Here is a 23,350-nt window from a genome sequence, read left to right as displayed (position 1 = left end):
GCTACGAGCAGTTTCTTCAGTGTCATACTGCACTTAATGTTCTAAAAATAAAGCATAGTAATTTGTTTCTGTATGGTGCTTGCCTGCAAAACAGCAGTATTGTGTTTGCAAGCTAGGCACATAAGTATACACATGTTTACATGAATGGATTGGTCCGCTTTTTATTATTGCCAAAAATGATGAAAAACATACATGACCGGAATATTTTTCAAAATCTCTGTGGGGAAGTTGGCCTTTAAATATTACAATTTTGTAAAAGGTGGTAGCAGTGCTTATGCCAAAAATATGTTTGATACTCTGTGCTTGTGTATCACAGTGAAAATAAAGCACCTTACTTTGTGTTGCTTTGAATTATTGGACTTTGCAGATTTGCCAAAATGCAGCACATACGAAAAATCTCACTCATGGCAGGAATCAAACTGACAGGAATACGGTGCTCCAAAATTCCATGAGTTTTTATGCGCTGTATCACTCTCTCTACATGCACGCGCACTTGAGCAACATTGTATGTTTCTTGCAGTTCTGCAGGTGAGAAAGGCTGGTTGCCAGTTGAGAATGGTGGCATAATCAGTACGGCACTTTTACCTGCTACACCTGCTAGTATTCCAGGAAAACCCTTATCAGCAAGAATAACATCACGCTGACCAATTATTTCAAGGAATCCTGATTCCAGCACGATTTGTGTGTCTGAGCAACGCCCACCATAGGATTTGGACTTGAATACAATGAGGCCAGAGGGGGCAATCGCAACTAAAAATTTCAATGTAAAGCCACTTTTGTACGTGGAGTAGAGGACATGTTGTTGCCTCACCTCTGATGGTGTTTCTGTGCGCACCTCAGTGCAATCGACAATAAGTGTGCAGTCAGGATAGTTGACCTTAAAACACTCTGGACGTGTATCCCGTATCACTTGCATATGTGGCTTATATATCCACTTTCTTGTAGCACCCACAAGCGTGCCCAGAACTGCATGAAACGTTCGTGCCGCTGTTGTTTCATGAATGCCAAAAATTACTGCAATTGCACTAAAAGGCACTCCGTGCTTCATTTTGAATAGAAATATTAAATGTTTGTTCGGAAGGCTGACATCAGTACCCTTATCTCTCGTGTGAGGCAGGAGACTTAACAGGAGGGAGAAAACATTGTCAGAAACGCCACAGAGGTCTCTCACTGCACCGGGTGCTAAGGAAACTGTGTCGAATCCCCCAAAAAAGCAAACCCTAGAGTCTGGTCCTGCGGCACGGTGCAATAGGCATGGCAAATTTCCTGCTGGTGTTGTGAAGCATGCTGTGGCTGATTCTTGTTTCTGGCACACCTTTTGCACTGTAAGGTCTAATGCCTCAATGTGCTCCTCTTCAAGATTGTATTCAACCTGAAAGTCGCAAATGAGAGAGAATATGAATCGAGCTCCAGCAAACGGTGAACGTACCAGCTCCAGGCTACTGTGTCCATTTGGCGGTTCAAGGCATGACTGCTGCTGATACAAGCCTCCAGCCAAACTGTGAATGTCATTGTCCTGTATAAATAGAAAAAGTCAATTAACTGCTGCTAATTGGAGCCTCCAACCAAACTGTGAGTGTCCTTGTCCTGTGTAAACGGAAAAAGTAAATTTTTCTATGATTTCTGAACAAAAATGCAACATTGTTTTCCACTTGCCCTCCTTTCACTTTGTTGTGATGGCTCCTGGCAATTCGTAGGTGATTTCGCACGTGCTCGAGCTCGCTCTGCCCATCTGGTAAGAAAAAAAACATAGAATCGGTGCATTTGTATGTACGGTTTTTAACGACATCCCCCACTGCATCAACGCGACATTAATGTGATAGGTTGATGAAGAAGACGTTTAAGATTAGTCGAAAGGCGACTCTTGGACTTTGAAAGCTAACTAACACCTCGTCAGCCGCTACAGTCTTTGTATCGTTGAAACCAATAAACTATAAAATGGAGTTTGGTGTCGCGATAGCCCGAAAATAAAACCGTCGGCTGCGTACAATTAAGCGACTGGAGTATGCGAACGTACCAAGCAGCAGTGGTGTATTGAGATGTCGAAGCGTACATGGAGGCTTTTACTATAAATCAACAGTTTGCATCGTTTCTACTGCAATGCAGAAATAGCCCAAGAAATAATGAAGGCGGCCGCGATCGTTCGTGGCCAGGGCGACATCCGATCGTCCGCGTTATCAACGGTGGATGACGAGTGGCATAAAACGAACAGTTTGGCCTTTGTGATTGTCAAACACCTGCACACTGGAACAGTAGCCGAACACAGCGCAAATTTCCAACCGCCTGACAGGCCCGCGCGCGTCGTGCAAGTTCCGCTCCTCTCGGCAACAAGTTGACGGAGCGGCTTTCTCGAGGCGCGATCGCTCGATGCCTAATTTAACACAACCCACAACGATGACACGTAGTTTTGCTTTAAAAAACCTCACCGGTGGTAACGCTCTGTTGGTGCCGAAGGGTCGCATGGAACCGTGCAGCGGTATGCTGAAGGAAAAATTGTTGGCACGTAAGCGGGATGGTGCATGCAATTACTCTTTGCATTGCCGAAGAAGTGCCGGCTGCATATTCTGGTGTTCGCATTCGGCTGCCATGGCTTGCCGTGAGGCCTGTCGAACAAATTAAGCATATAAGTTCAAGCGTAGTCCCACCTGTTTAAGTGTCACGCTTTAAAATTCAGCACACTCACCCAGCACGTCGAACAGCTTGTATCCAACGTTGCCGCCGCTCTAACTCGTACGGCTTTGAAGGGAATGTGTAAAAAGACACGCTGCTATCATAGCCTTCTTGGTTGTGGCACTTAAAAACACAGCAATACCGCCGGCCTCGAAGTTTCTTTTTCCGCGTTTCACCTATGGTTTCACTTTCATGCACCGCGGTGTCGTTCACGTTTGCTGCCATTTCTATTTGTTTGTATTACTGAAAACTTCCGGCCGCGTCCAAGAGGGCGGCGCTGCATGTTTGTCGAAACTCCAGCGCTGGTTCCCCATAGCACACTGTGGTATAAATGTTATAAACAGGGTTAAGGCGCCTCACAAAGGCTGGCCAACGTTTCCATAGAAGGACCTATCTTCGTCAAAGGCGGCCTCGTCATCCTCGGCATGTTAGCTTTAAAGGGTTAGTACAGTGACGTCGTGTGCGGTTGTTGTCGTAGCGGCTGGTTGTAAAAGGAGAGACTTCAAAGAGAATGAGCGGTCGCTTGACGTCTGTGAGCGTGGTTCCCAAGACGACGGAACAAGAGCGGGAGAGTGGGAAGGCGGGGATAAAAGAAAAGAAAGAAAAGGAGAAAAGAAAGTGGGGGGGACACCGAGACGGAAAAAAGAACAAGAAAAAGAAAAGAAGGGCACGGGAAAGTGTTGGGGAAGCGAGTGGTTAGGGAGCATTCAGGGGTGTCGTTGGCGGCATGTTTTTGTGTCTTTTGAAGGGCCGGTCAAGCGGTCAGTGCGCGAGTAACAAAAAAGACCCAAAACGGTATCAGTTGAAAGAGTGACTTTAGTAGCGTAGCAGCAATGCGTCGAGTAATCTTGAAGGATTTAAGATGGCGACAATGAGCCTGGGATGCAATGCATGGGGTAACTGAAAGGCAGCGGCACTGTCTTTCAAGGGACATTAGCGTCAGTAGCTCAACGTAGGTGTCGTTACGGCGGTATGCAGAAATGGCGATACCCTGTGTGGCTGAGGTGCCGAAAAAGGTATCCTGGCGTCTGGGACATTGTAATGTGTTGGTGAGGGTGTTTCAAAAAATATATAATCAAAACAGACAAAAAGAGGGGGGAACCGAAATCGGAAGAAAACATACGAGGGTGATGTATGCAGAAGCGGGCGGGGGCAGTTGTACTTGGGAAAAGGGGGTCGTACAGTTCATATAAACATAAAAACATGAAAGAGTATATTAAATTAAGTAGTAGGAAGGAAAAAAAATCGAAATGGAGGAATAGGTGAGTTTAAGGAATTATGTTAGCTGGTGGCATAATGTGTTTTGTGCCTTGGTTGATGATATGAGAATTTCATATTTAAGTTATCGCTTTTAAAGATTCTAAGTTGCCACGTGCGAAATTAATTACCCTCGGGTGTAGGCAATTAAACTTGTGTATGAGGTATTATTCCGTACATTTCCTTTCGCGAGGTGAACGGACATTTGTTTGTAGTATCTAGAGCGTTGCTTTGTCGAATATATCACCATGTTCGTTGAACTGGCTGGCTACTGCTTTAAGTAAATTGTGTTTTGTATCCGCGCGGTGACCGTTGAGTCTTGTATGAATTTGTTGTCCAGTCTCATCTATGTATATTTTGCTACAAGCGGCACATTATAGACAGTAGACTACTTTGCTTGATGTGCAGGTGAAACCGGAAGTTACCTTGTGTGAGTAATTCGACGCTGTACTCTTTACTGTCTTTACTGTAGTAGTAGATTGAATATGTTTGCATGCAGAGCACCTGGGGCGACCACGGGGATCTGTTGCCAAATTAGTCTTTGTCCTTAGTTTGACATGCAAAAGAATATCTTTAAAATTAGTGTTGCGTCTGTAGGCTACTCTGGGCGGGTCGGGAAAATCTTAATTTTCTGGTTGCTGGTGAGAATTGGGCAGTATTTACTGAGGATGTTGTTCACGTTTGAGAGTATGTGTGAGAATTTAGTAGTAAGAAGCGTTGTTGTTCTTGTGATCCTCTGGCAGGGCTTGAGGACCTCGGCTCGATCAAGTTTATGTTGCAGTAGTGTAGGCTTTTTGAAGGTGACTGTTTCGGTGGTTCCTGTTTGATAGGGTTTCTTTAAGGTGATCGAGAGTATCTATGTAGTCTTCGTTTTCAGCGCAAATGCGACGTAGTCGTGTGGCTTGCCCTGTAAAGATGCCTTGTTTGCAATGCCTGGGATGGTGGCTCGTATATTCTAGGTACTGTTGTTTGTCGAAAGGTTTCCTATACAGCGTTGTCTTTAGTGCCCCATTGCCAATGTACATTGTTGTGTCCAGAAAGCTTATGCGCTCAGTTGAATATTATGATGTGAATATTATTGTTGAAAAGAGTTTAGAAATGCTACATATTTATCTAGACTGTCTTGACCATTACCCCGTATTATGAATATGTCGTCTATGTTTCGTAGCTATGTGTGGGGCTTGTCAGTGCAGCGCGATAGGAAATCTGTTTCTAGAATCCCCATAAATATGTTCGCGTAGGTTGGTGCAAAAGGCGTACCCATGCTTGTCCCATGTATCTGTAGGTAGCAACACTCCTCAAATTCGAAGTAGTTATATGTTAGAACTAATTCAAGGAGAGGCAAGTAGACTTCACTAGAGTGTTGTGCATTGTGTTTAGACAGCGTTTGTTATATCGAAGATAAAGCATCGGGGATTGGAATGTTGGTATACAGGGGCATGACGTCCAGCGTTGCAAGAATTATGTTGTAGGGTAGTGTGCCTTTAATATTAATGTCTTCCAAAATTCTCAGCAGATGGGGCGTATCTTGTACAAATGACGGAAGTGGTTTTGGCAAGTCACCAAGGAAGTCGTTAAGGATTGTGGAGATGCTCTCTGTACGGGGTGTTGTTTGATAGTATCGGGCGGCCTGGAATAATAGCGGTCTGTAGTTCAGTGGAGGGAATTTTATGAATTTTTGGAAGGAGGTAGACGCGCCCGGCAGTTCTGTAGCTTAGTTTAAGAAATTTGTATTCTGACGGTGTTATGAATTCATCAACCAAAAGTGATGTCAGCCTATTGGTAATTGTCACTGTGTAGGATAACGTCGGATCATTATCTAGCTTACGGCAATGCTCTAGGTTGTTTAGTTGTCTATAAGCCTCGTACTTGTATTTTTCTGCTGCGCAAATAACTATACTTCCACCCTTATCTGCTTCCTAAATAACAATGGCATTCCGTCAACTAAGAATTGAAATGATACGACTCTCCGACGCAGTTATGTTTTTAGGTCGCTTAAATGTCTTGGATTGGCTTATAATTTCTTTAGTGACAGTTTTAAGGTATATGGCAAGTTCTATGGCTTGTTCTAGTTCGGGAGTCCAAGTCTATTGGGCTCTAAGTGGTGTCGTCCCGGTGTCTGGCGTGTTGTTGTCTGCGAAAAAGTGTCTGATACTCATTCGTCGGGAAAATTCTGAGAGGTCCTTGTGAAGGTTGGATTCATTTATTGTGTTGTTCGTGGGACGAAAGATTAAGCCCTTGCTTAGCACGCCTACTTCTTTTTTACCTAGTGTTTTCGAACTGTCTACAACATGGGCAGGCTTATTTCGTGGAAGTTTCCCTCACGTCAGGTATTTCTAGACTCGAGGCCCCTCTTTTTGATTTGAGGTGCCTTTTTGCCTGGAAGGTTGTTTTTTTATTAAAGTTGCTTCTTTCCTTTGCTTTTGAACCTATTTTCTAGGTTGTCCGTCGTAATGCTCTAAATCTTTCTCCTCATACGCTGTCAAAGCTATGTTCAGGAGTGTGTGGCTAAAACTTTCAATTTGTTCTTCGCAGTATTCCTTGAGGATATTCAAAAGTGAAACTGAGCAATTGTTCAATGTTGTTTGCCACTCTGCACGATGGTGTGATGGGAGTTGTTACGTTTCGCCTACGACGCGCGGTAAAGCCGGCGAGGATACAACAGACGCCAGGGCTTCGTTCAAAGCGGCAGACATTTTGGCCCGTTCGGCGCCGCCGCTACGCCTCCCTGCCAAGCGCGTCCAGGCATGTTCCAATGCCACGTGTCTTCATGTGCGTGTGTGAGTGTATGTGCATATTGGTGCCCACGCTTGTCGAAGCGCGGCAGCCGGGGAGAGGAGCTCCCAACAACTGTGAAGCGAGGGGGTCCGAGCGGCGCCGACACGACGGCTGCTCCACCTTATCCCATTGTACCCGAGCGGCACAGTCACGTGCTCGTCTATAGAGGGGTTCCTTCTTGCCCTCAACTGCGAGAGTATGAAAGCAGCTGCCCCCGGACGCCAAGAGAGGCTCCGATTTCTTCTGTTGAGTAACGTGCTCTCCCGTCTCTCTACTTCGGTCAACCTGACCGCCAACTCTTTTCGATGTTAGAATAAACAAGTTGTTTTGTTGTTACCAGTCGACTCATGCTTTGCCGGGACCTTCGGATGCTTCCAGTTGTACCCCAGGCCGCCAGGCCAACGCTACCCTTGGGGCTTGCGACCCAGGTGCAACCACGGGCGTCAGCGCCGAGTTCCCAACAACTCGTACCAGCGGTGCGATTACAACAACTGTCTGCCAGCGGTGAGATCGCGACAACGGAGGCCAGCAGCGAAGAGATGCAGTTGACTGTATGCTGAGCAGCTCAACGACCATCCGGGAGCAGTGCAACGAGCCCTGTGTGATGACTGGTTGCCTGCAGCGGAACGACTGCGCTGAATTCTTGGCTGCGAGGTTTGGTGAGTGCGGGACTTTCTTCTTCTGAGCTTTGCCAGGCTTTTGTTAGTGTCAGAAACAGAGCTGGTAATTGTGGTTGTCGTTGCTGCCGGGTTAGATTGCGGCAAGACAATAATAGGCAGTAGAGAAAGCAGCATTCAGAGCAGCCATGGATTTGAAGTCGTTGCGCAAACCGAAATTGTTGGAGCTTGCAAGAGAGTTGGGTCTGGATGTCTCAGACAAACTCAGAAAACCAGAACTGCTAAAGGCTATTCTTGAGTTAGAGGCTGAGGATGACGAGCTGTCGGAATGCCTTGAGACTATTGAGGAGAGGTCAAAAAGACAGGAGCGCGAAATTAAAGAACAGAAAGAGCGAGAGCAACAAGAGCACGACCGTCAACACGCTTTGGAAATGAAGCGTCTTGAGGTAGAGATGGAACGCGCTCGTAGTGGAAGTCAGGCACACGGTGCAGGAGAACGCGTATTGTTCAAAATGACTGACCTGATGCGGCCGTTTAAGCTTGGAGAGGACATTGGTTTGTTCCTGGTTAACTTTGAGCGAACGTGCGAGAAGCAGGGGTTCTCTCGGGAAACGTGGCCACAGCGCTTGCTCACTTTGTTACCCAGCGAGGCGGCCGACGTAGTCGCTCGCTTGGATAGAGAGGAGGCAGAGGATTTCGACAAAGTGAAATCGAGTCTGCTAAAAAAGTACAGGCTGTCAGCGGAGGCTTTCCGTCGGAAGTTTCGGGAAAATGAGAAAGGCAAAAGTGAGTCATATACGGAGTTTGCGTACAGGCTTATGTCAAACATGCAGGAGTGGCTCAAAGAAGAGAAAGCGTTTGGTGACCACGATAAAGTTCTGCAGTGTTTCGGGCTAGAACAGTTTTATAGTCGGTTACCTGAGAACGTGCGGTACTGGGTCTTGGATAGGCCAGACGTTTGCACGGTGGCTAAAGCCGCTGAGCTAGCCGAGGAGTTTGTGACGCGTCGGGCTCGCGGAGCTAAGGACGGTCAAAAGGGTGAATTTGGCTCGAAGTTTGAGAGGCCGAAGTTCACACCCATGAGAGCAAAGGGGAACACACGTAGTGCGGATGCGAGTGAAAGCAGTGCGACCGAACCTAAGGAGACGGCGGCAGCCGAAGCCGAACGCAGAAAGCGGTTCGAGACGAGGCAAGCGCGCGTTTGTTATACGTGCCAGAAGCCGGGTCACTTTTCGGCGCAGTGTCCGGAAACAACACCAAAAGTTGTGTTTTTGTCATTATGCAGCACTGACGAGAACATGAAGCTTCTCGAGCCTTACATGCGAGACCTCCTCGTGAACGGGAAGGAGTGCCGAGTACTTCGCGATTCCGCAGCTACGATGGATGTAGTTCACCCCTCCTACGTAGAACCCGATATGTTCACAGGCGAGTGCGCATGGATCAAGCAAGCCGTGGAAGCTCATAGCGTGTGTCTGCCCGTAGCAAAAGTGCTTATTGAAGGACCATTCGGAGCGCTTGAGACGGAGGCCGCAGTGTCATCTATGCTGCCCCCCCAGTACCCGTACCTATTTTCAAACAGGTCCGATCACCTCCTGCGCGAGAAGGGGCTTTTGTTTGGTGAGGCTAGCGTTCAGGCCTTAACCAGATCGAAGGTTCGGGAGCTCGCTGCAAAGGCGGTAGTTGCGGGGCCGACGTTATCGAACAATGAGAAAGGGTCAGAGGCGCAGCAAGCTGATATTCAGAGCACGCCCGAACTGAATAAACTTGAGTATGTAACGTTAAAGGCACCAGATACTGGAGAGGAAATTCCCGATGCGGGAAAGTTAGAAGAGCTATCTGCAGATTTGCTCATCGCGCCTGCGTCAGATGGACTTAATAGGTTGCTAAAAGTCAGCCGGTCGGCTTTGATAGCCGAGCAAAAAAAGGATGGCAGCCTAGAAAACATACGCTGCATTGTCAAGGAAGGTATCGCCAGGAAAAATGCGCGTTTTGTGGAAAGAGGTGGAGTCCTGTACCGGAAGTATCTAGACCGCAGAGGAGTGGAGTTCGATCAGCTGATCGTGCCTCAATGCTATCGTCAGGATCTGTTGCGCTTGTCGCACGGGGGTTCGTGGTCCGGACACCTAGGAGTTAAGAAAACTAAGGACCGTCTCTTGCAAGAGTACTATTGGCCAGGGTGTTTTCGGGACGCAGACCACTTCGTGAGGTCATGTGACACCTGTCAGCGGGTGGGCAAACCAGGGGACAAATCGAGGGCGCCGTTGAAATTGGTACCTATCATTACGGAGCCTTTTAGACGGCTCGTTATTGATACAGTGGGACCTCTGCCGGTAACAGCCACAGGGTACAGACATATTTTGACTGCGATCTGCCCAGCGACAAAGTTCCCTGAAGCAGTGCCGCTTAAAGAACTCAGCTCAGTTGAGATAGTCAATGCACTACTGTCCATATTTGCGCGAGTTGGTTTTCCTGCGGAAATCCAATCAGATCAGGGCACAGTGTTTACTAGCGCTTTGACGACAACTTTTCTCGAAAGGTGTGGGGTAAAGCTGTTACACAGCTCAGTGTACCACCCACAGTCGAACTCCGTTGAGAAGCTCCACTCCGTCATGAAGCGCGTGTTGAGAGCATTGTGTTTTGAACATCAAACTGACTGGGAGCTGTGTCTGCCTGGGGTGATGTTAGCATTACGGACCGCGCCGCATGCGGCTACGCGGTTTTCGCCAGCTGAGCTGGTGTACGGTCGCTCGCTTCGGTCTCCGCTTCGCATGCTTCGAGAATCGTGGGAAGGCAGGGGCGACGACCCAGTCGTGGTGGAGTACGTGCTTAAGCTCCTCGAACGCTTAAGAAGGGCACAGGAGTTGTCAGGTGAAGCAATGGCAAAGGCCCAGCAGAGGGCCAAGGTTTATTATGATCGGACCGCCAGGGCCCGTCGTTTTGAGGTGGGCGATGAGGTCATGATATTGCGCACATCGCTAAACAACAAACTAGACGTGCAGTGGGAGGGCCCAGCACGAATTGTTCAGAAACTGTCGGACGTTAACTACGTGGTGAGTCTGCCAGGAAAGCGGAAAGCACAGCAAGTTTACCACTGTAATCTGCTCAAACCTTATAGACAAAGGGAAGCAGTGGTGTGCATGATGGTAAACGTTCCTGAAGAGCTTCCGGTCGAGCTTCCGGGACTAAACTCAGTGACGAACAGGAAAGACACCGATCAGGTCATTAGTGACTTAGTCAGTGGAGCATCGCTGTCGCCTGAGCAGAAAACCGAACTACACCAGCTCTTACAAGAGTTTCAAGGTCTGTTCTCTGAGAGGCCTGGTAGGACTTCTGTCCTTACTCATGATATAGAACTTACCTCCCCAGAGCCAGTACGATCCAAGGCGTATCGGGTGTCACCCCGCCAGAGCGATATTATGAAGGCTGAGGTAAAGAAAATGCTACAGCTCGGTGTTATTGAGGCAGGTGAGAGTGATTATACCTCCCCTTTGATTTTAGTTGAGGTACCGGGCAAGGAACCTCGTCCTTGCGTCGACTACCGCAGGCTTAATTCCATCACTAAGGATCAAATTTATCCGATCCCTAACATCGAGGAGCGCCTTGAGAAAGTTAGTAGCGCTCAGTTTATTTCCACCCTAGATCTTGTCAGGGGTTATTGGCAGGTTCCACTTACAGAAGAGGCTAGTAGGTATGCGGCGTTCATTTCACCAATGGGAACATTCCGTCCTAAAGTGTTGAGTTTTGGTTTGAAGAACGCGCCATACTGTTTTTCAAGCCTCATGGATAAAGTGTTGCTGGGACAGCAAGAATTCGCTTTACCGTATCTAGACGACGTAGCGATATTCTCCGCATCCTGGTCTGAGCATATGGCACACTTGCGGGCAGTGCTAACCCGCCTGCGCGAAGCGGGCTTGACAGTCAAGGCTCCCAAGTGCCAGTTAGCACAGGCCGAGGTTGTCTACCTCGGTCACGTGATTGGTCAGGGTCGTCGCCGCCCCTCTGAAATAAAGGTGGCCGCTGTGCGAGACTTCCCGCAACCGCGCACGAAGACCGATATTCGGTCGTTCTTAGGTGTCGCCGGCTACTATCAGAGGTACATCCCCAGGTACTCTGATATCGCGGCTCCCCTGACGGATGCTCTAAGAAAAACAGAGCCCCAAACAGTCGTATGGGACGAGACAAAGGAAAGAGCTTTTAGCGCCCTAAAGAGCGCCCTAACAAGCCAGCCTGTGCTACGATCGCCAGACTACAAAAAAGGGTTCGTAGTTCAGTGCGATGCTAGTGAGCGAGGCATGGGCGTTGTACTGTGCCAACGGGAAAATGGAGAAGTAGAACACCCCGTCCTGTATGCTAGTCGTAAGCTGACCAGTCGTGAGCAGGCGTACAGCGCCACCGAGAAAGAGTGTGCGTGTCTCGTGTGGGCCGTTCAGAAATTGTCATGCTATCTAGCCGGCTCGAGGTTTATCATTGAGACGGATCACTGCCCTCTCCAATGGCTGCAGACCATCTCTCCCAAAAATGGCCGCCTCCTGCGCTGGAGCCTCGTTTTGCAACAATATTCCTTTGAGGTGCGTTACAAAAAGGGGAGTCTCAACGGTAACGCCGATGGCTTAAGTCGAAGCCCCTAACGTAGGAATCAGCCTCAAAATTGTTTGTTACTGATGTTTTTCTTCCTGAGGCAGGATTTTTAACATATTGCTTTTGTTTAGTGTTTCAAAGTGATGATATGCTTTCTAGTGCAATTTTCCAATTTGTGGACGCGTTCTGAGTGCTGCTAGACTACTGTAAGGAACTAGGCAGTGGTATAAAAGGGGAAAGAGCCTGGCAGGGCTTAGTGAGGGTTGTGCCGTGCTTGCTGACTGAGCGGTTGAGTTTCAGCGTAGTTCTAACGCTTGCCGGGAACGAGAACAAAAATGTGAACTCTCCCGAAGTCACTTTGCAGTGTCCCGTGCGAACCTGAACGAGAGAACGAGGCCTTCTCTGTACGCTGCGCTCAAGAAACGTCTAGGGACGCCCGACTTCGGTTATGAGCATCATCGAGCGACATCCCTCCGGACAGCGGATGCAGTCCCCTGACCATCGGGATCTCCTTTCCCCGGCGGGGCGGTCTGTTACGTTTCGCCTACGACGCGCGGTAAAGCCGGCGAGGATACAACAGACGCCAGGGCTTCGTTCAAAGCGGCAGACATTTTGGCCCATTCGGCGCCGCCGCTACGCCTCCCTGCCAAGCGCGTCCAGGCATGTTCCAATGCCACGTGTCTTCATGTGCGTGTGTGAGTGTATGTGCATATTGGTGCCCACGCTTGTCGAAGCGCGGCAGCCGGGGAGAGGAGCTCCCAACAACTGTGAAGCGAGGGGGTCCAAGCGGCGCCGACACGACGGCTGCTCCACCTTATCCCATTGTTCCCGAGCGGCACAGTCACGTGCTCGTCTATAGAGGGGTTCCTTCTTGCCCTCAACTGCGAGAGTATAAAAGCAGCTGCCCCCGGACGCCAAGAGAGGCTCCGATTTCTTCTGTTGAGTAACGTGCTCTCCCGTCTCTCTACTTCGGTCAACCTGACCGCCAACTCTTTTCGATGTTAGAATAAACAAGTTGTTTTGTTGTTACCAGTCGACTCATGCTTTGCCGGGACCTTCGGATGCTTCCAGTTGTACCCCAGGCCGCCAGGCCAACGCTACCCTTGGGGCTTGCGACCCAGGTGCAACCACGGGCGTCAGCGCCGAGTTCCCAACATCTCGTACCAGCGGTGCGATTACAACAGAGTGTTCCTAGAGCCGGTACAGCCTTCAGTGTTAGACCTTTAGGGATTATATATTTATCTGTGCAGATTGCGTAGGTTTTCAGATGGGAGGTGTAGCTCGCATGTTTTTTGGTAAGTTTTCTAGCCCGTACGAATTCGGTGCTTCATGGAAGAGAGTTATTGATTTGTAATGGCTGTCATTTATTTGTCTTTTTGTGGGTAGATTTGCGTGGGGTGTGTATCTGTTTGGCAGGTTTAGTAGCGCTTGCCTGGCTTAATTCGAGCTCGGTTTCTTCTTGACTTCGTGCGTGTGCAGCGAGGCGCGTGGGCGTCTGTGTGAAAACTTCGGTATTGGATTTTCTGTTGTCTGTTACAGTTGTGTCTTTTTGCACTGTCGTTAATATCAGTTTTGGAGTAGTGTTTGTCTTGTGGCTTGTTTGCGAAGGTTTCCAATTTAAACCGCAGACCGTAAAAATCTCCATGCAGTTTTGCAAAATGCAAAACCCCCCTTTTGTGTTGTTTAAAGGTAATCACACATACTGCCATATCATGTACACTATGATCTTCATTCCCGAACAATGAAAGTGAATAGCACAACCCTAAATGTTACGTGCCTTCTGTCTCACGTTTGCTGTCAAAAATGGTTAGTGTGGGATGCTGCGGTCCCAGAGAAACTGATTTCTGGAGCAATATAAAGTATTAGGCACTGTGATCTCAGTTTTTTCACTGCTGTTTAAGCATCATCGAGTCTTATAATAAGAAATGAGGTATAAATGCAACATGTATAGTTCGCGCCGCAACCATAATGAGGTATATATTAGTCTGAATTATAAAGCATTCCAGATTTATATCGGAAGGCAGACTTTATTCCGCTGAAAGAAATCACATCATGCCAATGATTCTTGAATTTGGTGTTATAGTTATTTTTATTTCAGTTGCAATGTGTATGCATTGTCAGCAATATCGCTTGACAGGTTTTAGATTGACTGTTTCCCAATTTAGACAAATTCTTATTCGCAGACAACCTTGTGGATGATACCAAGAACTTGCTTAGCAGGACTATATCTTTAGCATTTGCAAGATACGAGGCTCTTGAATGCACATCTAAGCATGGGATACATGCCGTCCTCTAATCTCATCAGCAAGTTTCCGGAAATCATCTACAACTTTTCTTATGATCAATATAAATTTGCTTGTACGGGAGAAACAGGGAATCGAAACAGGAGATGTGTGCAGCATAAGAATGATGTCAGCAAGAAGCAAGCATCAAGAAGCACTGTATCAGGAAGCACTGTCACTCGGCACACATAGACTATCAAACAAGAATTAATGGATGCTTTAAAATTCTTTCTTCTAGTCTATATCTAAACTCTTTGATTATCCAGTCTACTACGACTACCTTCACCAGATACATTCATAATCATTATCCTATCTACGCGAAATGATCCTGGCCGATATTCAAGTCTTTATAAGCTGCTTTTTTCACTGCTGATTCTCTGCGGGAAAGAGCTATCCATATGAAGATATACCATCTATTTAACTGCAGTTTTTTCATAAAGTATAAGGGAAGAATTTCACATTTAAACTGTATCGAGCTTAAGCAAGTTCTGTGTTTGAAGCTGTTGATTCTTTTTCCATTTGCCATCTTTGACCGACCTCGTCAGCTAAGTAGGTAGAACCTAAGTTTCATGACGCACCAGTCTGCAAGGTTTTATAGGCAAAGTGTAATACATTTCGTGCAAATATCTTAGTATGATGGTACGCAACAATCGTAATTCCTAATTATATAAAATATATTGCCTTAATATTGCAACAAAAGTTGACATTATCCAATCAGATGCCTGTAAATCTTAGCATGCAGGCGCACCACTTGGTTAAACAATAGCGACGTAACGTCTATGTATACAAGTATTACCCATGCATTTCTGCCATTGTTCAAAAGAAATCAATTTTCCCATCTAAGTCTGTCTCATACAAGATTAGAACTGAAGCATAAATTTTATACAGTCACCCTAACAGGAACACATCATTTGAACTTCACAGTAAATAAGATCTCTGTTGATACCAGCCTCCCAGAAGGCTGAACCTTACTGCATGCTTTACAGAGAAATTATTGTGGTACCACTTAAGAGGAAGCTTTAGCTCGGGCCCAACTCCGACGCGGCCTATTCAATTACATCTAATACGCAAAAACGTTTTGCTGAGATAACCCCTGGACCAATACTAATGAAATGTGTTGCATTTGAGAGAAAAAAAATTAACTTCTAACCACTGTTGGGGAATTTCGATTTGGGGCCCGAAATTTTTTAAAAAGATATTCAGAAATTCGGAAGTTTGAATAAAATATAAGCACGAAGTTTACAAAGTAATAGATAGGCATCAAGAACAGATATCGCGGTTCTGTAAACGGTATTCATTAGATCATTGAAAGCGGACAAATTCGATATGTCAATTTATATCTTACGTGAATTTGTTACATTGTTTACAAGGGTTCTGCAAAAGCTGCATTTCTATATTACTGAACTTTCTAGATTCATGTGTAACATATCAATTTTGTTCGCTTTAAATGTACTATCATGTGGAATCCACAGAATTGTGATATCATTACTCGTTGCTGAGTTACAGCGCTGTAAATTTGATAATTTCGTTTGCTGAGAATTCTCATATTTTGCCAAGTTTTAACAAAAAATTGACGACCCAAATCAAAAATTCGAAACCAGCAGTCACTAGATTTTAAGTTCTTCTAAACGCAACAAACCTCGCCACATGTGGCGCAGTGGTTGCCGAGAAAAACTAATTATCATTCTACATGTATTTGGATAGGGGCACCCGAGCTAAAGCTTCCTCTTAGCTGTAAAGCTATTCAGGGCTGCAGCATTGTAGGACACCTCTACAAATGTCCCATTTCATATGTAACACCTTAATTGATTTGCTTGACGAACTTATCAAGTGCAAATTAAAATTACTTCACCTTGTTTAGCATTTTCGCCTGCTAGACTACGTTTGAATGAACTCAACATATTAACATGTTAACTCAGAGAACCTAATTTGGCTTATATATTACCTTCGCATACTACCACAGGTGCACTTTGTGAGATGTGCTGCAATAATGAAGGGGTGTTTATCCACCAGCACTCCAATGTCACTAACAGTGATGACCTACACAGCTAAGTAGATTGTCATGATTAAGATAGCAAAAAGCTGAGAGGAAAAAAAATCGACTCAGTTTGAGAGCAACAATACACCGATAACGATACATGTGAATGACTCAGCATCGAGAGCAAGTGAACGGTCCTGCAGGCCCGGAGTCGATCATCAAAACAGATTCGCTGCCAACATTTTGGACCAGAAAAGATATGTCACATAAAATGGCATGCAAGGAAGAGTTGAAAATATTACACAGTTAATAAAATGTCTACATTAATAATATATGGGTTCATCTAGGGTCGATTTCGTCCGTATTAGGCACTCAACTGTTGATTGCTTCCTGGCACAGAAATAATCGGCCCAACATCAGACTTCAATGTCTTTCTGATTTGGCCTTTGTAGAGGCATGATTTTTCAAAGCGCAATAATTAAACAGATTCTGTGACTTGCTTCTAGATTCGCCAATACAATTCCGGTTGCGCTGATACACCTGTCCAGCAATTCCCTATTTCTGAAGGTAAAGCTGCAAATAAAAACTCCGCTCCACATGTTCGCTGCCTTTGTTTATTGCTTTGTAGACAGAGCGATACCTAATAATGCTCTACTGTGACGCTTCTCAAACGGTTGTGATGCATCACATGAGATGTCCACTCGAGTGATGTTCTGAACAAGAAGATATATTCGTTTACTTCCAAGTAAAGGTAAATGCCAGAGCCCTTCGGGGCTTGGGTGTGGCGCAAAAGGCACGAAGGTGCCATAGCATCCGGTGTCGTCGCGCGATCGCATGTCAAACCTAAACTGTACGAAACTACTACGCGTCGAAAAAACACAGAGATTCAAAACCGAAATTCGCGCCATGCTTTATTGAATGAATGCGTACATCGTTATTTACATAAATTGCGCACTTAGCAAGCGCTTTTTGTAAACTTAATATTAACACATCACCTTCGTAAAGCCGTCACGTATGCGTTTTTAATGCACAGCATAAGGTGACCTGTACCTGTTTTCAGCTTTTTCAATAGTAATTGGGCTGGCCACATTGACAAGTAGCAACAGGGCGGCGCCCTAGCGGTTCTCCTTTTTGTGGGCCAGTTTCTCCTCTAGAGTCGGTTATATCAACTCTATGCTCGCTCGTTCGAGCTCGCCATATTCTGAAAGGGCTGGGCAGATAGGTCATACCTTAGTGTGCTCAGTGTTCTCGCCGCTCTTACGTTGAAGGGATAGAGAGTGCGAAGGTCTCGAAAGTCGCTGCTGTTACCGTGCTTCCTCGCACCGCCATTTTGACAGCGAGTGTCCGCGCTCATCAAGTGTGATGTGTTCATGCTTGCTTGTTCGCGCTGGCGCCATGTTTGTAAATTCAGTCATTAAGTGAACGTTTCCATGTTTATAGGGCAACTAAAACTACTATCATTACTTATAGCTGTCTCCTAATCTGCTACCGATACTTCGCCTTTCGGGCGCTAACTGCGACTTCTTCGTTGAAGCCATCATTAAAGTTATTTTTCTACCGTATTCCATTTTAACAGAATGGGAATTTGGTAGTTGATATGGTGTCTATGATAGTTACTTCTAATTTACAGTATCCTTGTTATGTTGTTCCTCGGGCACTACTGTGATTGACGCAGTTATATGTAATTGATTTTTGTGAACGTGATGTAATACTTTATAAGCATATAATTCAGTTACGTGTAGCATTTCATGCATAAGAAACAGTAAATGAGTACGTAAGCCCTGCGGTTCTCCACGATAGTTTTTCAAATTTCCCTCAAGTTGTTTTTGTTATACAGTTATTTAGATGAACTCTGGTGTCTTGTGGTACTCCATAATAATCAGGAGTATGATAACCTGGAATGAAATAGCGTATAATAGATCGCTTTCTTTAATCCACAATTGGAGCAACTTACTAAGTTTAAAGAGGCAGCCCACAGCTTTCTTGCTTCTGCCGTGAAGTTTTCAACATATGTATTCCAAGGCAGATCTTCAAGAAACGAGACGCCTAAAAATTTCTGTACTTCTACGTCCTCTATCTTAGTGTCGATAAATACAATTCTTATGTCGTCCTTGAAAGGCTTATCTTTTTGCCCGATAATAACATATTTAGTTTTATTTACATTCAATTGCAGTTTGTGCTTGCACAGCCAAATTGATAAGTCATTCAAGTACTCATTAGCTAACTGCTGTATATGCGAAAGTGTTTTTGCCCCGTAAAAGGCGCCAGCATCATCAGCATACACAATTAAACTGCCAAAATGGTAATTCAGCTACACCGCTTATGTATAAATTTATTACCAATAGCCCACATATTGACCCTTGGGGTACCCTTCTGATTACTTTCGATGTTTGCGACACATTGTTTTTGAGGGCTACATACTGTAGCCTGTCTGTTAGGTAATTCTCCATTATGTCAAGTACAATTCATCGAATACCATGCCAACTGAGTTTGGACAGCAGTACGTCGTGATCAACAGAATCGAAAGCTTTCTGAAGGTCTAAAAATTGCCCATTGTGTATAGCCTATCTTTTATGTTGTTTATTATCACGTGCTTTATGTCCAGTAGTCCCTGTACATCAGGAAAATTTTTACGGTAACCGAACTGCGATTGAGACAAGATTTTGTTTCTCAAAAAAGCTTGTTAAACGGCCTCTGATAATTGTTTGAGACAGTTTAGATAACATGGAAAGTATAGAAATTGGCCTTTAATTATTAGCGTTTCTATCTCCACCCTTTTTCATCACTGTGTACCACGAATGCACTGCGTGAAGTTGTTGGATATTCAATACAAGCGGGCGCAGATTTTTCTCTATCTTTATGTCGTAGTTTTCTACCATTTTATATGTTTCGGACGCAGATTCCTCTATATTTTAATGACTTGTTTACTGCAGGGTCCACGCATGGTCGTTTGAGAAGAGACATGGGCCTCTTCAGTGCAGTCGCTGTCGTCGTAGGCAGCTCCATTGGTAAGTGCACCAAAGCCACACTTCATCATCACCATCGTCATCATCATCGTCGTCTTCGTCGTCGTCGTCGTCATCATCAGCAGCAGCAGCAGCCTGTTTTATGTCCACTGCAGGGCGATGGCCTCTCCCTGTGATCTCCAATTACCCCTGTCCTGCGCCAACGGATTCCAACTGTCGCCCGCGAATTTCCTAATTTCATCGCTCCACCTACGGCCAAACAATGTAATCTTCCTTACCTCAGTAAGGAAGCCTTCATTCCGCTGAGGCCACCTTACGCCCCTCTAAAGCTTCCTTACTGAGGGGCCCTCAGTGAAGGCTTCCTTGGTGCTTCCTCAGTGTAAGGTAGATCCGAAGCTACCTTCATGCGTCCTTACGCCGCTCCTGACCCTGAACAAGCACTTCACCTCGGTGCTTAGCCACGTGACGTTTGCTTGCGCATGCGCGCTATCACTGGCCTGCGGAGAAGCGCGGGCACTGTACGTCTTGCCAGGCATGTTCGTATCAGCCGCACGTTCGGCATGAGTGGCGTTCCTAGGTGTTGCTACGCGTTGCATGACGCCGGCGTGCCAGCGTTGCTGGTGCCATCAAGTTTTGCGCTATACTGTTGTATTTTTTTACGTTTATTCAACAAAACTAGAAGAAAGCGTGCACGCGTCTCTATAATAGCACTCCAACTTAAAAATTATGCGACGACACAACATCTTTTTATTGAATAGTGGTGTTCGCGTAAAGCTTTGAAGATATCCTTTCGAACCCAGGTACGCGGCAACCTTTCCTTACGTGAGGACGGGTGAGGGGAGCTTTCACAGTACGCTTGCTTCCTCTATCCATCCTTCGCTGTAAGAAGGCCTCACGTAAGGTTAGGAAGTGGTCGAAGGAAAGGAACGTTTCATTGTGTGGGCCCTAGTCTTCATTCGTCCTCGACGGCGTTTCCCTTCTCTTGGTATCCATTCTGTAAACCTAATGGTCCAACGGTTATATAACCGGCGCATTACATGACCGGCCCAGCTCCATCTATAGAGAAGATATGTAGAGAAGCACATAGCACAAACTATCAGCTCTACATTATCGGCAAGATCCATTTTCGCGAGCTTGTATTCAAAATACAACATGTCGTTTTGGTTGTAGCTATTGTGAGAACTTTGTGGATTATTTCCGGATCTCAGCGAACATTTTGTATGCATTGGTCCAAACGCTCATGCAATCGATTTAGCATTTAACCAGCGAGTACATTATTGCATCTCGTGAGCATCCTCTGAAGTGAGAACCTTACAGGTTGTTTTCTCAATATAACGCTTCTGAAATTAAAAAAAAGGTTTACTGATTATTTTTAGATTAATATACCCATTAAAATAATGCGTACATACCACATACTCGTGGGTGAGGGTTGTGGCTAGGAAAATTGTAGAACATTTATCCTTGAAATAAGTATTTATGCGCCAATGCACTTGCGATCATTGTAGGTGCTGGGATTTTTATAACGCCAGGAATTGTTTACGAGGACTCTGGATCAGTTGGCGTCGACCTTATAGTATGGGTCGCAGCTGGAGTGGCCTCTCTCATTCGTAAGTACTAACTGAGTGCTGCTTGCCATGTCGGCTCTATAATACCACAGCTCCGTACGAAGGACAGACCAGTCATGGTGACCGCATAAGGCAAGTTTTGTCCGAAGGACGATGGATAAAAAGTAATCTCACTTATTGGAGACAGACTCATCAAAAAGCTCCTTTAGAAGATAGTGCAATTCATAGACATCAGCTGGATTGCTTTAAGACGCAAACGATACTTGCACGGCTAATTGTACTGTCTTGTTACCTTATTAACAAAGTATATCTAATTAAGTTTTTAATAATTATATTAAAGAAGATACTGCGGAATTGAAGCCCTTGAGTAAGGAAGTTGCACTCACTTAGCAGAGATATTGCGCTTAGGCACGCGTTCTGAGAAAAAAATCTCCAATCTTGCCTTGCGAAATCTACTGTATCTTATGCGACACTTATGCTCACTATGGAAGAATAAAATGTTGTGAACGGTTAACAACTACTTCAATACATTGTTAGGGTGGTCCCGACAAGTTCTACACGATTACAAAAGATTGCAATGAACAGCATTTGTGTACAACGGTGGGGGCTTCAGTCATAAAAACAATTACTGTACCGAGCTCCTAATCGTCATTGATAACTGTAGATTACATTTTACCATCCCCGAAATTTTTGCACCTAGCATTGCTCCGCCATGAATTTATTTAACCACACAGAAGTAATCTATCAGTGAAGGCATGATGCGCGACGATTCTCAGATCGAGAACGAATTCCTTGCTTCAAAACTTCCTTGGCGAGAACACACACAGCAACGAAGCGTTGACCGACGGATGTGTTCCAGAGACGACCAGCTGGCTGGAAGTGACGTACGAACTTTAACTGCAGGCCTGAAAGTTGTTGTAGATGTTGCGTATACTGTCGTCACACCAGACATCTGTTAAGCCCCTATAGAACTTTTCATACCTGTGATCTACACGAGAGACTTTAATACTCACGGGCGTTCCCCATCGCCTGTACTTTTTCCGTGTGTTTCCTTTCTTTTTCTGATATTATTTTAGTCTTTCTTTCCCTCTCCCCGTGTATGGTAACAAACCGTAAGATATTTTTCTAGTTCGCCTCTGGCTCTTACCATCTGATTCATCTCTCTCTCTCTCTCTCTTTTAGCTCTGAAGTCGTGCCTGTGAGTGCAAATCTTCTTGTGCGTACTCAAAAAAGACACCAGGAAATTAATACCTGCGAATATATTAAGCAATCAGAAGTATAGCTAAAGTACACATCCCCGCAGATATATAAATGTACATGATATTAAAAGCAATTTCTTTCGCTCGTGACTATTGTTGTAGAAGTTACAACTTACCAAGTAAACACTTCGAAGCCGTCACCTTTAAAATGACTCACTAAGGACGACAACATCATGCAGATGAATATTGTCCTAATAATATATAAAGGACGTAGCACAATGTCCTATCATACCGTTTGATGGTGAACACTATATCATATAGAAAACACATGGTGTGCATGAGAAAAAAGGAATTCACAGCATGACTTACACAAGACACTTTTCTTGATTTGTTATCAGCAAGCTTTATAATTGTGACTTCTTGCCAGTTCTCTCGCAGTGACCAAATGGAATTATATGAGGAACAATTAATCAAACAGCAAAGATGAAGTCTTGTTAGCGAGAGAAGGCTGCTGCAGTCGCAGTTACTGAGTTCAAAGCCAAATCAATCACTGATGTCTACTATTCTTTAATACGTTTCTAGTAACTTTGTGATAGACTGCAGATTATGATAGACTCAAAGCTTATACTTATTTTCCGCAATATGCAAGACAAACACTTTTTTGTATAGAAAATAATTTTTTAGGTATGTTTAAAATGACAACGACAGTTTGTGGCTTGATGGTTGCAATTGGAACAGATATTTCACGTGTGAAATTATCGGCGCTTGCTTTCCTGCCAAAATTGTGTGTCTTAGACGTGGCCTATTTGCTCGTCCTTTTGTATCCTATCCGTTTCACAGCACTTATCCACCAGCATGAAAACGTCGAAGGAAATGATGTCTCCGCATGTATTTTTGTGAATGTACTTCTTTTTGCAGATTGCCTCTGCTTTGCCGAACTGGGCACAATGCTACCATCCGCTGGAGGGGTGCACGAGTATATCAGAGCGGGCATGGACTCCACGGGACGAATTGGAGACGTCCTTTCGTTTCTCGCAGCCTGGTGCTTTTTTCTGGTGGATCCAATCGCAGTTACTATTCAGGGACTAACGTTCACAGCGTACGCCCTCAGTTTGCCCTACGGCAACTGCACACCACCCCACGCTGTGACCGTCCTCGTAACGATAGTTATTGTGGGTAAGGTTCCGTAGAGCGAGTGTAAACCTCGCCTATTCGAGTTTGGCAGTCGTACGGCATTCGTTTCGTCTGACCTCTCTCCCTAGTCCTTTTGTAATGGTTTGCGCAGTTGTTACGGTGCATTGCAACGGGGCAGTGCGTTGTCCCGGCAGTACAAAGGGTGCACTGTGGTTTCTTGTGCGATGACGGCACCAGCAGGGCGCTGCGAGCAATAGGTGCATTTAGCGTGAAAATTTTTAATTTACTGTGGCAGGCTTTGGGCATATATAAGATAAAGAGCTGCA

At 45.4% G+C, this 23,350-nt stretch overlaps 2 protein-coding genes across 2 annotated transcripts; one reads left to right on the top strand and one right to left on the bottom strand.

Moving 5' to 3' along the window:
• Positions 1 to 331: 331 nt before the first annotated feature.
• On the bottom strand, positions 332 to 2,462 carry LOC142563270 (uncharacterized). The gene is made up of 3 exons (XM_075673824.1): positions 2,427 to 2,462; positions 1,430 to 1,516; positions 332 to 1,372 (listed from the first exon to the last, which is right to left on the bottom strand). Exons 1-3 carry the CDS (start codon positions 2,460 to 2,462, stop codon positions 332 to 334), a joined length of 1,164 nt encoding a protein of 387 aa, XP_075529939.1.
• A 124-nt stretch (positions 2,463 to 2,586) lies between these two features.
• On the top strand, positions 2,587 to 23,099 carry LOC142563269 (asc-type amino acid transporter 1-like). Its single transcript, XM_075673823.1, has 4 exons — positions 2,587 to 2,596; positions 19,094 to 19,168; positions 20,632 to 20,733; positions 22,809 to 23,099. Exons 1-4 carry the CDS (start codon positions 2,587 to 2,589, stop codon positions 23,078 to 23,080), a joined length of 459 nt encoding a protein of 152 aa, XP_075529938.1. The 3' UTR covers positions 23,081 to 23,099.
• The last annotated feature ends 251 nt before the right edge of the window (positions 23,100 to 23,350 follow it).

The sequence above is a fragment of the Dermacentor variabilis genome, chromosome 11 (genome assembly GCF_050947875.1).
Source record: "Dermacentor variabilis isolate Ectoservices chromosome 11, ASM5094787v1, whole genome shotgun sequence".
In the NCBI taxonomy this organism is placed as follows: Eukaryota; Metazoa; Arthropoda; class Arachnida; order Ixodida; family Ixodidae; genus Dermacentor; species Dermacentor variabilis.
The sequence above is the reverse complement of the archived record's forward strand: the minus strand, read 5'-3'. Positions and strand labels throughout refer to the sequence as shown.

What these genes read in the sequence shown, in the direction of transcription:
- LOC142563270 (XM_075673824.1), bottom strand. Translation starts at nt 2,462, where the DNA reads ATGCGACCCTTCGGCACCAACAGAGCGTTACCACCG. An exon ending in CCAACAGAGCGTTACCACCG is followed by an intron (nt 1,517 to 2,426) that starts GTGAGGTTTTTT and finishes CTATTTATACAG; the next exon opens with GACAATGACATTCACAGTTT. An exon ending in GACACAGTAGCCTGGAGCTG is followed by an intron (nt 1,373 to 1,429) that starts GTACGTTCACCG and finishes TGCGACTTTCAG; the next exon opens with GTTGAATACAATCTTGAAGA.
- LOC142563269 (XM_075673823.1), top strand. An exon ending in CGTCGTAGGCAGCTCCATTG is followed by an intron (nt 19,169 to 20,631) that starts GTAAGTGCACCA and finishes CGATCATTGTAG; the next exon opens with GTGCTGGGATTTTTATAACG. An exon ending in TGGAGTGGCCTCTCTCATTC is followed by an intron (nt 20,734 to 22,808) that starts GTAAGTACTAAC and finishes TTCTTTTTGCAG; the next exon opens with ATTGCCTCTGCTTTGCCGAA.